Here is a 14,338-nt window from a genome sequence, read left to right as displayed (position 1 = left end):
CAAAGACAAACTAAGACACAGTACAGTAGGTATCACCAGTGACGTGACTTCTCTCTGTCACATACAAATCAACATCTCTCTCCCCACCCTCAACAAACAGAAATACTATCATCAGCATTACCACTGAAGCTGTGCAGTCAGTATGAATCTTAAAGCCATATGAAAATAGAAACAAATACAGATGTTATATTAGGCTCATGCCAGCAAACCCTCTCCCACACATTCACAGACAGACACACACAGAAACACATTCACAGACACACACAGACACACAGGCACAGAGACAGCAGCTCCATGGACATGTGACACGTTCTAGACAGTCCACGCATTCACACTCACATGGACACAAACACAAACAGGTGGCTCCCCATGTACCTCGGGCGTGACATCACGAGGGGCAAAGCCCGTTCCACCAGTGGTCAGAATGAGGTTGAGCTCCTTTTCGTCACACCAGTCCACCAATGTCTCCTAAACACGCACACACACATACACACACAGATGTGTCAGTTAAACTGTTAATGTGAGATACAGGGTTTACGCTATGCTAATTAAAAGCAGAGGACAAACTGAACAGCTGAGGGCAGCCTGATGGTAGAATATTCAGAAATACACTAAGAGGCCACTTTAGAGTAATATAGTGACCATTTCTATGAGATAAGAGATTGAAGCCAAAGTGCTTGAGCTAATTGAGAGTAAGCTTGATGAGTGTTTGAGGAGAAAAAGGAAGAGAAGTGCAGTGCTAAGGGTAGCCTCCAGAGGGCAGTACACAAAGCGTGCTGGCGCGCGCACACACACACACACACACGCACGCACGCTCACACACAAGGGAGCCAGATAGGGGGAAAATAAAGAGGGAGAGAGAGAGAAACAGACAACAGTTACCTTGATCTCATCTATCTCATCTGGGACTATTTTGTATGCAGAGATTATGCCTCCAAGCCTATAGGAAGAAACACAAGAGAGAATAGCACCAAAACAAGTCAGGTGAAGGAGTGAAAAAAGAAAACAGCCAGACATAGGACAAGAGATAGGGCAAGGGGGAGAGTGTAAGATGTATCAGAAACATGTCAATGTATTATAGGTGGTATATGAGACACTGAGCCAATGTGTATGCTTGTATTTGTTGGCCGTTTCCCCAATTAATGCTGAATTTCAATTACCAGAGCTTTTCAAACAATCTCTCATGTGGCCTGCGTATTACGTAGGCCTACAGCTGAAAACAAGGGAAATATTCTGGTAACTGGAAGGCTGCTGCTTCAATTATGAGCATGGCAACTTTTCACTCATGTGCACTTAAGGCTATTCGAGAGGCATACCATCTCTGGCATAAAGAAAAATATAAGCAGTCCTGGATGAAAACATCATTTGTACAGCTCCTGTGCAGTTCCAGCTCTCGTATAGTCTGAACAACCTCAGAGACATAATCACAAATTATAAGTGTAACTTTGAACTGGAGGAACTGAGTTCAACCACAGCATTAACTATCAGAATCTCTAGTACAGGGGTGTCAAAATCCGGTCCTGAGGGGCCAGAGTCCTGCCAGTTTTTGTTTTCACCTCTTAGTTACCTGTTGATGTTCACCTTGAAAACAGGTGAGCATGCTATTCAGCCAATAAAACATTGTATTTAGTTGGTCAACAAGAAAAACAGCAGGACCATGGCCCTAAAGGACTGGATTTTGACACCCTTGCTCTAGTATAATACAATTCTTCACAACAGTGCCCACTAGTGGTTATCTTGCACATTACAATAAAATCTGAAGGTGAACTATGGCTAAGACAAACAAACCCCTCAGCTGCAAATTGTTACTGTTTTTCTAACCTTCAGCTGGATGACCTTGATGTTATACTGAAATTTGACTAACTGGGAAACATCTTCATTCCATTGCAAGGTGTGTTTCTAGCCTTTCAGTTTTAGAAAGAGTGTGAGAGCGAGAGAGAGGACAAGGGAGAGGAAGAGCTAAAGGGAGAATATGTTGAACACAACGAGGCAGGGCTCTTTAATCCGGTTGCCAAGGGAACCAGTCCTGTGTAGAAATTGGGTGTTTGGGGAGAGGTGCTGTAAATCTAGGATGGAGATGAGTTTGGGATGAGGGGCTTTATCCTGTGTTCATTTTGGCTAGACTGCGGATAACACAAACTCACATACACGCTCGCCACGCACGCACACACACATACACACACACCACCCTAAATATGATTTCAAACAGAGCATGTTTTATTCTCTGTACCTTCAGATGACATAAAACTGGTGTGATTGGTACAATAATTGAGTGTGTTCATGCAGGTGTGTGTGTGTGTGTGTGTGTATGTGCCAGCTTTTCAGCATGTGTAAACGTGTGTGTCCACATGGAAACCTCTGCTGGCTGATCATGTCCTTGTCCACAGCTGTGTTGCAGGTGTGTGTGTGTGCGTGTGTGTTCACGTGTGGGCATTAGGCAGCAATGATGGTTCTGGGCCATCTCCAATAATAGACTAAATCCTTTTCACACCGTCCGGCTGAAACCACACACACTCTGATACTGGGACAAAAGCACACACAGATTACAGCTCTGCAACCAATCACAAACGTGCCCAATTCACTCCCAACGCGCGCACACACACACACACACACACACACACTAACCCATAGACAGTACCACTACTATCCCTCATCTAGCTAACACAGAAACCCACTCTATCTCTAATCCTGTGCTACATCTCCTCTACATAAAGTCTGTCGCTCTCTCTTTCTGGCTGTCTCTCTCTGGCGAGGGAGCCACAGCTGTCTGTGTGCAGAGGACATGAAGAAGCATGTCACTTCTCTGATTTATGCCTCCCCCTATTTTTACCCCCTCTCCTTCTCATTTGTAAAGAAACAGACACATGCCTAAAAAAAACCCCAAAGACACCTGAGGTATTGGAACTTTGTCCTTCTAGCTCCAACTGTCACTCACTGAGCTTTCAAGAAGGAAATAGGGTGTGGGGGTGTGTCTGTGAGTATGATGGTGCAGGAAAGGACACAGAGAACGATCAGTCTCACATAGGCCTATCCATTAGCCTGGTGTCCGTGGTCATTAGCGATGTAGCTTCTCCTTGGCAGCCAATTCTGACACTTCTGCTACTCCCCGATAGACACAATGCTCTCCAGCTGTGGCTTAGTCAAAGACTGCGACCTGGATGTGGCTGCTTGTCTAAAGCTCAGCTCTGACCTTGTGTCCAGGTTTAAAGGGTGCCCGGCTAACATGCATACTTTAAAAGAGCCGTTGGCGGCGCTAGCCAGGCAGCTGGGGTGCTAGCGCAGTCAGGGACTCATCTATCAAACAGGCTCCTCCATGTTCGCTGCCGCGACACATTCAGCGTGGCATGGATGTAATTGGACTGAGATTAATCAATTATTTAAATGGCACGTTACACACTGGTAATTGACCCTTGGCTCACAGGCAGGGTGGAGGGAAAGAAGGAGAGAAGAATAGAGAGGGAAAAGAGAGAGAGGGAGAGAGAGAGAGAGAGAGAGCCCTGTCCTTGTGGAATGTGGCTTGTCAGGGTGAGTGAATGTGAGATCCACAATAAGCAAAGATTGGGATGCTGTTGGCATCAGCTCAGTCAAGTAGCTATGGTAAGACTGAGCTTCAAAAGGATAAGCTTTGTGTTGTGTGTGTGTGTGTGTGTGTGTGTGTGTGTGTGTGTGTGTGTGTGTGTGTGTGACAAAGCAGGGGTACTCACAAGGATGGGTCGTGAACGAGATCTTTGAGGTTGATTCCACTGCGGTCCTCAGCAAGGTTTCTGTAGCAGCTGTCACTTACTGCAGAGAGAAAGAATGAGAGAGAGAGAGAGAAAGAGAGAGAGGGGGGGGCATTATGAGATTTCGGACCCAACAAATCCATTAAGAGAATTTCTTGGAAATGTCTGTATCTTCTTCCCCTGGGAGGATTCAGACTCATTCCCCCAATGAAGGTTAACTGAATTTTTGGAAAGAGAGCTATGACAGGACGCATTACTCAATATAACTATATAGCCAAAAGCCTGTGTGAACCAAACTGATGAAGCAAAACATTTATGGCATTTAACGTTCTTGTCCTTGTCTGACAACAAATAAATGTTCATTTTCTGTTATATATATATATATATTACATTCAATTGACCAGAGCAAAATTTGTACCAAATCACATGGTCAAAATTCATAACCCAACAAACATCACCAAATTCCCAAGAAACCCAAGTACATGCAATTGCCTGTCAAACAGTCAAATGATCTTTCTGTTTATTTTTGTGACGAAATTACAACTTAAGGAAATTACGTCCAAACTATTATCTATACACTAATGACCAAACCATTTACAGAGACCAACAGAGAGAGAGAGAGAGAGAGAGGAAAAAAACCCACAGCAGGTGAGCAGAAAGATGGGGGGGGGGGGTGAGAGTGTGTGTGTGCATGAGAGAGAAGGTGAGAGAGACATAGAGAGACAGAGGAGAGGGCTGGGCAGAGAGAGAGAGACAGAGGACAGAGCTGGGCAGAGAGAGAGACAGAGGAGAGGGCTGGGCAGAGAGAGAGATAGAGGAGAGGGCTGGGCAGAGAGAGAGAGACAGAGGAGAGGGCTGGGCAGAGAGAGAGACAGAGGAGAGGGCTGGGCAGAGAGAGAGACAGAGGAGAGGGCTGGGCAGAGAGAGAGACAGAGGAGAGGGCTGGGCAGAGAGAGAGAGACAGAGGAGAGGGCTGGGCAGAGAGAGAGAGACAGAGGAGAGGGCTGGGCAGAGAGAGAGAGACAGAGGAGAGGGCTGGGCAGAGAGAGAGACAGAGGAGAGGGCTGGGCAGAGAGAGAGAGACAGAGGAGAGGGCTGGGCAGAGAGAGCGAGACAGAGAGGGCTGGGCAGAGAGAGAGAGACAGAGGAGAGGGCTGGGCAGAGAGAGAGAGACAGAGGAGAGGGCTGGGCAGAGAGAGAGAGACAGAGGAGAGGGCTGGGCAGAGAGAGAGACAGAGGAGAGGGCTGGGCAGAGAAGGAGATGGGGTGAAAAAGAGAGAGACAGAGAGAGACCGAATGTGTAGCAGCTGTGCCATTCCACATCCACATTAGGCTAGTGACCTGTAGCCTTGCTAAATAAATGATGAAGTGCTGACATTTACAGAGCTTGGCTCTGGATTACCAAGGAGGGGTGGCGCAACACTTGCTTCATAATTGCAACATTCCCTTATGTTCTCTCTCTCTCTCTCTCTCTCTCTCCCTCTCTTTCTCCTCATCTTTTTTCTCTCTTTCTTTCTCTCTGTACCCTGCTAACCCTTGATCTATAAATAGCCTGGCATTCCCTGCAGGAGACGGGTGAAGTGATCTCGCCACGGCGGAGAAGCAAACTCCTGTCATAGATACCAGCATTTTCACCTTCACCTGATGCCTCGCGCAACACATAGCGGTGTGTGTGTGTGTGTGTGTGTGTGTGTGTGTGTGTGCCATGTGGGGGCTGAGAGAGAGTGTGTGAAATGCATCAAAAAAGAATAAGTGAAAGGACAGAAGGGGCACACTGAAAGCCTTCCTCTGTCTGTTGGGGTCTTTTTTCTACATACATGTACCTAATCCCAGCCCTCAAAGACAAACTGTGTTCCTCATCGCTGCACATCTCAATACTGAAGAAGGCAGAAGAGAAAGGAAGAGAGAGAGAGGGAGGGAGAGAGAGAGATAGGGAGGGAGAGAGAGAGAGAGAGAGAGAGGGAGGGAGAGAGAGAGAGAGAGAGAGGGAGGGAGAGAGAGAAAGGGGGGGGAAGAAGAGGGAGGGCGCGAGTTGGAACAAGCATCAAAGGAATGTTAATGTCACCAGAGTATGAAGACTAGAGTCAGAGAGAGGAAGAACGAGAAGAGAAAAAAAAAAAGATAGAGAAGATGAGAAACACTCGCAAAGCTAAATCTGCTCACCACGCACGGCCCAAAGGAGGCCGACCTCTTCTGCCCATTCAATGTGAGCTCAATATGAAACAAAGCCAAAAAAGGAAAACAGAACAAAGGAGAAGGCGAAGAGAAAACTCCATGGGCTCCTATGGCTACAGCGTAAATAAAGGTGTTAGCTCTTTGAGTAAGGCCGCACACACGTGCACAGGTATACACTTGATTTGACGTTATGTGAAAAGGTTTCCACACATGAATGTACACTGCCTGACCAAAAAAAAAAATTAAGTCACCATTTGGATTTGGAGCCTCTGGAGGCAGGGTTATGATCTGGGGTTTCTTCAGCTGGTCAGGTCCAGGTTCAGCAACGTTATGTGGCAATAAAATAAAGTCAGCTGAGTACCTGAATGTACTGAATGACCAGGTGATCCCATCAATGGATTTTTTCTTCCCTGATGGCACGGGCATATTCCAGAACAACAATGCCAAGGTTCATCAGGCTCGAATTTGTGAAAGAGTGGTTCAGGGAGCATGAGGAATCATTTTCACACATGAATTGGCCACCACAGAGCCCTGACCTTAACCGCATTGAAAGTCTTTGGGATGTGCTGGGGAAGACTTTACGGCGTGGTTCGACTCTCCCATCGTCAACAACATCTCGGCCAAAAATTAATGCAGCTCTGGACAGAAATAAATATTGTGATGTTGCATAAGGTTGTCGAAACAATTCCACGGTGAATGTGTGCCGTAATCAAAGCTACAGGCGGTCAAATGAAACATTAGAGTGTGCGACTTTTTTTTTGGCTAGGCAGTGTATCTTAACATCCAAATGTTTGTTTAAGGTGAGAAATTCCTTCTCTCCTGAATGTGTGTGTGTGTGTGTGTGTGTGTTTGTATGTGTGTGGTGCCTAAGGCTGAGAGGAGTAGGAGGCAGGCTGAAGCAGACTCCTATTGTGGGCTGTAGTGAACAGAGCTTATTAACCCCACGGGGTGGAAAGCAGGGCATTCTTACCCAGAGCAACTAAACCTTAGTCTTTCACTATTCCATTACAGCATTACCAGTCCAGTCTGCCCCTCTCCTCCAGTCAATCACTGGAACACAGTTTTCCACTGGGAAATCCCTCTCCACTCCATCAGAAACTACTCTATTCACTTTCTCTTTAAACTATTTCTATTCACTAGTAAGCGCACGGACTATGATTATGACACTGAATACGCTGACATTAACTCTCTTCAATGAAATTTGACATTTCTGACACAACATTTTTGGAAATTCTTGTACAACAGAACTCTGCGTGAGACGTTGTAATCAATAACAAAAACGGAGAGTTGAAAATGTTGCTGGATTATTGAAACCAAGCTGTTGGAACAAATTCTGATTCAGCAGTACAATGCACTTTGACAGAAATGAGTTGCATGGGAGCAGCCAATGAGGAGGAGACAGGAGACCAACTCCCACTAACCCAGGGCCAACTCCCCCTAAGCACACAGTGCAAGCTATTACTCACCTCTGTCTCTCCATTTCTCTGTCTCTCTCTCTTTCTTGTTCCCTCCTCCTCTCCCTCTATCCCTTACTCTCTCTGTCTCTCTCTCTCTCTCCCTGTCACACATCAAGCAAATCAATTAACAAATACACTGCCAGTCCGCCAAGACACACCATCCTGACTCTGCACATTGAATTTTGTGAGCATGTGTGTGTGTGTGTGTGTGTGTGTGTGTGTGTGAGAGAGAGAGAGAGAGAGAGAGAGTCAGACAGAGAAAGAGAGAGGAGAGGAAATGATTGTGAAGTAAGGATGTGAGGAAAAGGAGCCAAAGAGAGAGGATTTCAGAGAGAGGAAAATAGATCAAGACAGAAAAAGAGCAAAAGACAAAAAGAAGGAGAGGGAGGTAGAAGAAAGATAGAGATAGAGAGAGAGAGAGAGAGAGAGAGAGAGAGAGAGAGAGAGTGAGAGAGAGTGTGTATGTGTATATTTAAGGTCAGTTATACTCAGTAACTCACTCTGGACTGATTCACAGATCAGTGACAGGAACATACTGATCCCCAGGCACACAGTCAACAGTCAGCAGGACTGAATGTGTATGTGTCTCATGCATGGCAGTATAGAGAGAGAGAGAGAGAGAGAGAGAGAGAGAGAGAGAGAGAAGAAGGTTCTAAGTGAAATTATACTGAGACGGGGGAGAATCAACGGAGAGGAGAGGAGAGGAGAGGAGAGGAGAGGAGAGGAGAGGAGAGGACTACTGAGAGGTAAACATGTGATATGGGGGAAGGAGAGGGAAGAAATGCAGAGGGAGAAGTGGAAAGTAAAGGAAAAGCTCAACATATCTCTAATCTGTGAGCTGTATTTCAAAGCACCTTCTCTGTACAAGAGCACTGTTTCCAGATAAGCATTTCACAAAGAAAAGAGAGAGAAAGGTAGAAAGAGAGAGAGAGAGACAGAGAGAGAGAGAGAGAGAGAGAGAAAGGTAGAAAGAGAGAGAGAGAGACAGCTATTTATAACAGCAGGATGGAGGTTTGATTTTTTTTTTTTTTACCTTTATTTGAAGTCAGCCCTAAATGAGGTGACTTACGTAAGGGGGAGAGGGGTGCTGGCATTATCTACTCCCTGCTGAAGAACTACGGAAGTGGTATTGTACTAGATGGAGATTACCACTGAAACATCCTCTGCACTGCAGCTATTCCACAACCACAGCCAGGCCTCTGTCAACACACACATATACACACCTGTGTGCTCATGGCAACACTATAGACATCTCAGAGTGGGATATGGGATGCTACTAATAGGGTGTACAATCAGAAATCAATATTCTGGCATACTAATATCTCCTCAAATCCAGGCAAGGCCAAGATAACTCAACCTGAATTAGGTGAATGGTTAGCTTTAAAGTGTAGAGACAGAACCTGCTCTTGTCTTCAGAGAGAATTAATAAAACATCACAGTGCACTTCTCCAAAGGAACTTAGTCAGCAGAATGGAGTCTATCCCTCAACATCACACACAGTGTCACACACACACAAACACACACACACACACGCATACACATACACACACACACATACACACACACGCATACACACACACGCATACACACACACAGACACGCATACACACAGACACACACACACGCATACACACACACGCATACACACACACACACACACACACACGCATACACACACACACAGACACACACGCTTACAAAAGCTCAAAACACAAATATCCAGTAATGAAGCAAACATACAAAGTGAACAGAGATGACAGAAACTTCAAAAAGTAAGGAATATGAGAGCAAAAGACAGCGCATGAGACAGAGAGAGAGAGAGAGAGAGAGAGAGAGAGAGAAGGAGAGAGAGAGAGAAGGAGAGAGAGAGAGGGAGAGATCACCTGGATTTTTACTATTTTAATTAGGTTGCAATAATTAAACTTTTCAGCAGTGCAGAAATCTTGCCGAGCGATGAGGAGGGCATCATCTTATTGATCTTTTATTAACAGCCTTATAAATATTGAACAGACGCTTACTAATGCAGCTGCTGAGTGCAGCACTGCACTGAGAGGAGGACAGGTTTTAAACGACAGGAACACTCCTTCATTTCCATCACTTCGTCTTGGCCTCCCCACTCCCTTCTCTATACCTTTCCTCCTTCCTTGGAAGGTCTGGGTTTAAAGGTAGAGGAGAGAGGAGATGGATGGCTGGAAAAAAAGGCAGAAGAACAGAAAGGGAGCAGAGAGAAGGAGTAGAGAGGGTGAGAGAAAGGAGAGGGGTTTGGAATGAGTGGACAGGAGGAGCGAGAGAGGGAGAGGGGGAGGTGTAAACAGATAGCTGGTGAGGAGGAGCGAGGGATGTGATGGAGAAGTGAGGGACAGGCAGCAGATGAGAGGAGAGAGGGATGTAAAGAGGAGCAGTGGAGAGAGGAGAGCAGATAAATGATGGACGGAGCAAGTCCATACATCTCAGATTGACAGGTCAGGCTAAGCCAGGATGGAGGGAGATGAAGGGAGATGAAATGAGGGAGAGAGAGAGAGGGAGAGAGACTCAGCGAGAGAAGAAGGAGTGAAAGACAAGTGAGAGACTTAGATTTATGTAGGTAGGGTAATGCAAGTTCAAACGCTAAACTCATTACCCCCCCCCCCCCCACACACACACACACACACAATCACACATTCACACACCCGCCAACACACTACATTTCCCCTTTGGACAGCAATAATTTTTAAACAAGCTTGTGTGGTGATACTGGAGCGCTGTCAGTGGGACATGTCTGACACACGCTGTGTCACTGGCCTGACTCCGCTATGTAATTCAGCCTGCAAAGATAACAGTCACTGCCGCAACATAAACGAGACATTAACAAGACTATACACACAGTAACTGTCCTCACAGTTACACACAGTTCAAACTCTCTCACTATCAGGTCTGAAACACTGAGATCTGACACCCACAGACACAGGGTTATTATCACTGTAAAACCACATGATCACTCCGATCCAATCAGGGAGCAGAACAGTTACTGCAATGACTATTTAAAGTTTTGATGTTTAAAGTAGTTTTATTGATCTGATTGAATTTAATATTCTGAACTGGAAGGATAGTGAATGAAAGCACCTTTCATGACTGTTGAGCAAACTGATTAGTATTACTCTAATTAATGAGAGTACAAAGTCCAGAGATGTGTATCACAGTACGGAAGTAATTCAACACTACAGCAGTTTTGTCTTGATCAAACGTTAACCAGGGCAAAGTTGAAATTTTCATTAGACATGAAATACCCCGAGTTACATTTTAACACTAGAGCCTGACATTGAGGGAATACACAAACTAACACCAACACTCACACTGCCATGTTTAACAGTGTAAAGGAAAATCCTTTGCCAGTGTTGTGACTCAACCCTAAATAACGACAAAGCCAGTCTCTTATTGGAGGAATACAACTACAGCAAGAGCCGGATCTTAGAAAGGCAGAAGTACTACCCCCTGCGTCAATGCTCTAATCCTGCAGCACTGGCAAATACAGCAGTGCGTCTGTAGCCTAATCTGCATTTTCAAAAAAAAAAAAAAAAAAAAAAAGAGAGTAATCTGATATTCCTGATGGTTTGCTTTTGATCCATGCACACCTGACAGAGCAGAGCTAGATATTATTGTAGTGTCCATGTATGTGTGAACAGACGGAGAGGCAGGGGAGTGATGTGTGTGAATGTAAGAGAAGGACTCTTTGGTATATTGTGCCTGTTTTAGACAGTATTACAGTATGGATATCTGCACTTCTGTGTATGCCTGTTTGGATCTATGTGCAATGCTGGAGTGGGGGGGGGGGGGGGGGGGGAGCAAAACCGTCCAGATAGAGAGCAGGACAGCTGTATGGCAGCTGGATTCTCGAGCTATTTGTGACTGACACACGGGAAACAGACAATGAGGAGAAAAAAACCCCCAGCAAATCGTGTACTATTGCACTCTCTACTATTCAGACCTCCCCTGCTCCCTCTAATTCTCATTCTCTCTGTCCACATAGCCACATGAAGGAATAATATGATGGCACACTGGACTCAATTACCACACAATGACTTCAACACAAAGTTCCCAAAATGTCAGAATTCCCAAAACCTCTTACTATCAAGGAGAAGAGAGAAAGCGAGAGAGAGAAAATGTGTCGCCAATGGGTAGATACACCTTCAATACAGTCAAAACACTCTCTGGGCAACTGCAACTCTGGGCTGTTCCTGTTACTGTTCAGCTGTCTACATGAGTGTGTATGTTTGTGTGTGTCTTGTGTCTGTGAGTGTGGGTGTATTACTCAAACACATTTCTTCCTCCCTTTCTCTTTAAGTAAGATTCACTCTCCTAATTGTTGATTTCATTACTGCAGAGAAGAATCCTCCAGACAGAGCAGGTGTTCTCCCAGAAGAGCCTCCCTCTGGAGGAGTACGGCTCCTCTGATTGGTGCACTCACTCAGAGCAGAGAATGCCTATTGGTGCATCCCTGGAGGGCTGAGAATGCCTGACAGCGCTTGGCCAGGGAGCAAGAATGAGTCCATAGGAAAAGCTAATTCAGTTATTTGTATTTTTGGTTACAGGAGCTTGACAATTCCTGGTGGAAATCTGCATTCACATAAGGGCAACACTTCCCCATTGTTACAGTCCAGATAAAAGCATTCATCATTTGTCTCTCACCAATTCCACTGTTCAAAGAGGGGAGAGAGAAGTGAGAAAGTAAGTGTGTGTGTGTGTGTGTGTGTGAATATAAGAGAGAGAGAGAGAGAGAGAGAGAGAGAGAGAAAGAGGTCTTGGGGTGGAGTATCAGTGATTGATGACTTGATCACATTATCTAGGAGAATGTTTCAGTCAGGATTGGTCCTGATAATTATAAAGCTCCATTATTCAGACAGGGTCAGGCTGTCACACAGACACACAGCCTTGTCCAGGAGAGCAGCTCATTAGCACAGACAGCATTCTATTCATTCACAGCCCAGTAACATGACTGTGATTTTGTAGGTCTTTTCCTAACACAACTGCACACCACTCCTTATCCAAGATTTGGAGATTACAGGCTTGATGAAGGGCTTGGATTGGACACTACACAAACCATTTGTGTGTGTGTGTGTGTGTGTGTGTGTGTGTGTGTGTGGGTGTGTGTGTGTTTTGGAGGTGATCCCTTGTTGTGGGTCATGTGTAAATAAAAAACCCCTTTCAGGTTAAATTAAAAAGTGTCATTTTCAATCTTGTCATTTAACAGTCAAAATGTGTAACAGACCAGTGATGGGTTCATTGGAAATGGCTCGCCACTGATTTTGCACAAACTAAAACGCATTAAAGACTTAATTCATTGGTAAAGATCAGCTGAACAGGGTATTGGTTAAGACAAATCTACGTCCAAAGGCTAATTCATGCATCCAAATCTCTTCACCATGGAACTCTTTCTGTGCCTGACATAATGAGCCACTAACCCCAAATTAGTCCTGTTAGGCCTTATGGTTAATGTCAGCACAAACAGAGAGGACTCACCCAATACATTAGCCTGGGAGTTGTGAGAATGGTGTCAGAGAGAGAAATAAAATTTCAACTGTACAAGCTAAACTTTTAATGCCAATAATATATATGGGCCTGCATTGGCCATATCTCTAAATGCATTTCAGTTCAGAGTAATGGAGCCTTCCTCCTAGAACTGTGTTAAACTGTGGTCTGATAAATGCTGTGTGTGTGTGTGTGTGTGTGTGTTTCTGTCATGATTTAAGATGCAGAAATAAAACAGCACAACAAGCAGCTCAGAAGACTGGTGCTAAATATAGCACGTGGATTTTTACAGCAATTAAATGGAGAATAATAAGAGCACTGTCAGGCTCCGTGCTTTGCGTTTAGCACGAGGAGAAGATATCTGTGGACTTAAAGACACAGTGTTAACGCACAAACACGTGCACACACGCACACACACGCATGCATGTGCACACACGCGCACACAGACGCATACACGCGCGCACACACGCACACGAATGCAGGATCAGATGGGGACACATGAGCAGATAAGCAGTCATACAACTGAATGTGCATACCTATTTAATGATGACACCACATGCACATACAGACACACTGAGACACACACACACACACACACACAAAAAAAACATGGAAAGCCCTCTCTGATCCTTCCATACCCTCAGACCAGCTGAGAGCAGTGGTAGGCAGTGGGTACAGTATAGATCACTAGCAGATTAGACATAAATGGGGATTAGAGAATGATGTTCATATTTAGCCCAGGCTTAGACCACTCTCACTAAAACACATCTTCAATCCTCTGCCTATACTTTTCTCTCTCTCTCTCTCTCTCTCTGCGTTCCTCAAAAGAACAACCTGAACATCTGCCAAATGTAACAAAAATATGATCACCATTGTGCTCCCTCAAACATTCACACACTCATCACATCAATCTAAATGATGACCTTTCCCAAGACACCCTCTACCCCAAAACCTGAACAAACAGCCCTGTTTTGACTGTCCTGTCCACTGACAGATCCTCTCTCAGAGAGAAGAACTCATTCTATAGCCAAGAGGTTAGAGTGTGAGTCAGACCACCTCATGACCTGTCCTTGACCAGTAGAGAGAGAGAGAGAGAGAGTGTGTGTGTGTGTGTGTGTGTCAGTCACATGCTTGTCACAGAATGGCTCTCCAATATTACACAGAGATGCATACACCCTGTATTCAATAGACCATAGCAATCAGGAGACACACCACGTTGTCTCATATCACATGCTGTATTTGGTTTATAAAGAACAGATCAACTCAAAGGATGCCAAAGACCACCGTAAATAACTGTGACAGAGACGGTCATGGAGTACGTAGTCATGAGGAGAGCCTGTCCATAATGTACTGTCAAATGGTCAGACGCTTGAAAAAATGGGCTGACTGACCAAAAGCAGTACCTTCAAAACCAGGTTCTCAGGGTTTGGGACTGGCCTGACCCCGTTACCTCTCTACATCTCACACACACTGGAAATG

The 14,338-nt window shown here is 45.1% G+C and overlaps 1 protein-coding gene across 2 annotated transcripts in view; it reads right to left on the bottom strand.

The window, feature by feature from the left end:
* gphna (gephyrin a) overlaps positions 1-14,338 on the bottom strand; it is a 46,385-nt gene that overhangs the window by 27,213 nt on the left and 4,834 nt on the right. For both annotated transcript variants that reach the window (XM_030786344.1, XM_030786345.1), the window contains exons 2-4: positions 3,705-3,783; positions 883-940; positions 376-468 (exon numbers count right to left, since the gene is read on the bottom strand). In XM_030786344.1, coding sequence (XP_030642204.1) covers positions 376-468; positions 883-940; positions 3,705-3,783 — 230 coding nt within the window. The remainder of the gene's footprint in view (positions 1-375; positions 469-882; positions 941-3,704; positions 3,784-14,338) is intronic.

The sequence above is a fragment of the Chanos chanos genome, chromosome 10, assembly GCF_902362185.1.
Source record: "Chanos chanos chromosome 10, fChaCha1.1, whole genome shotgun sequence".
In the NCBI taxonomy this organism is placed as follows: Eukaryota; Metazoa; Chordata; class Actinopteri; order Gonorynchiformes; family Chanidae; genus Chanos; species Chanos chanos.
Note: the sequence above shows the minus strand (reverse complement) of the source record. Positions and strands in the feature narration are given on the sequence as shown.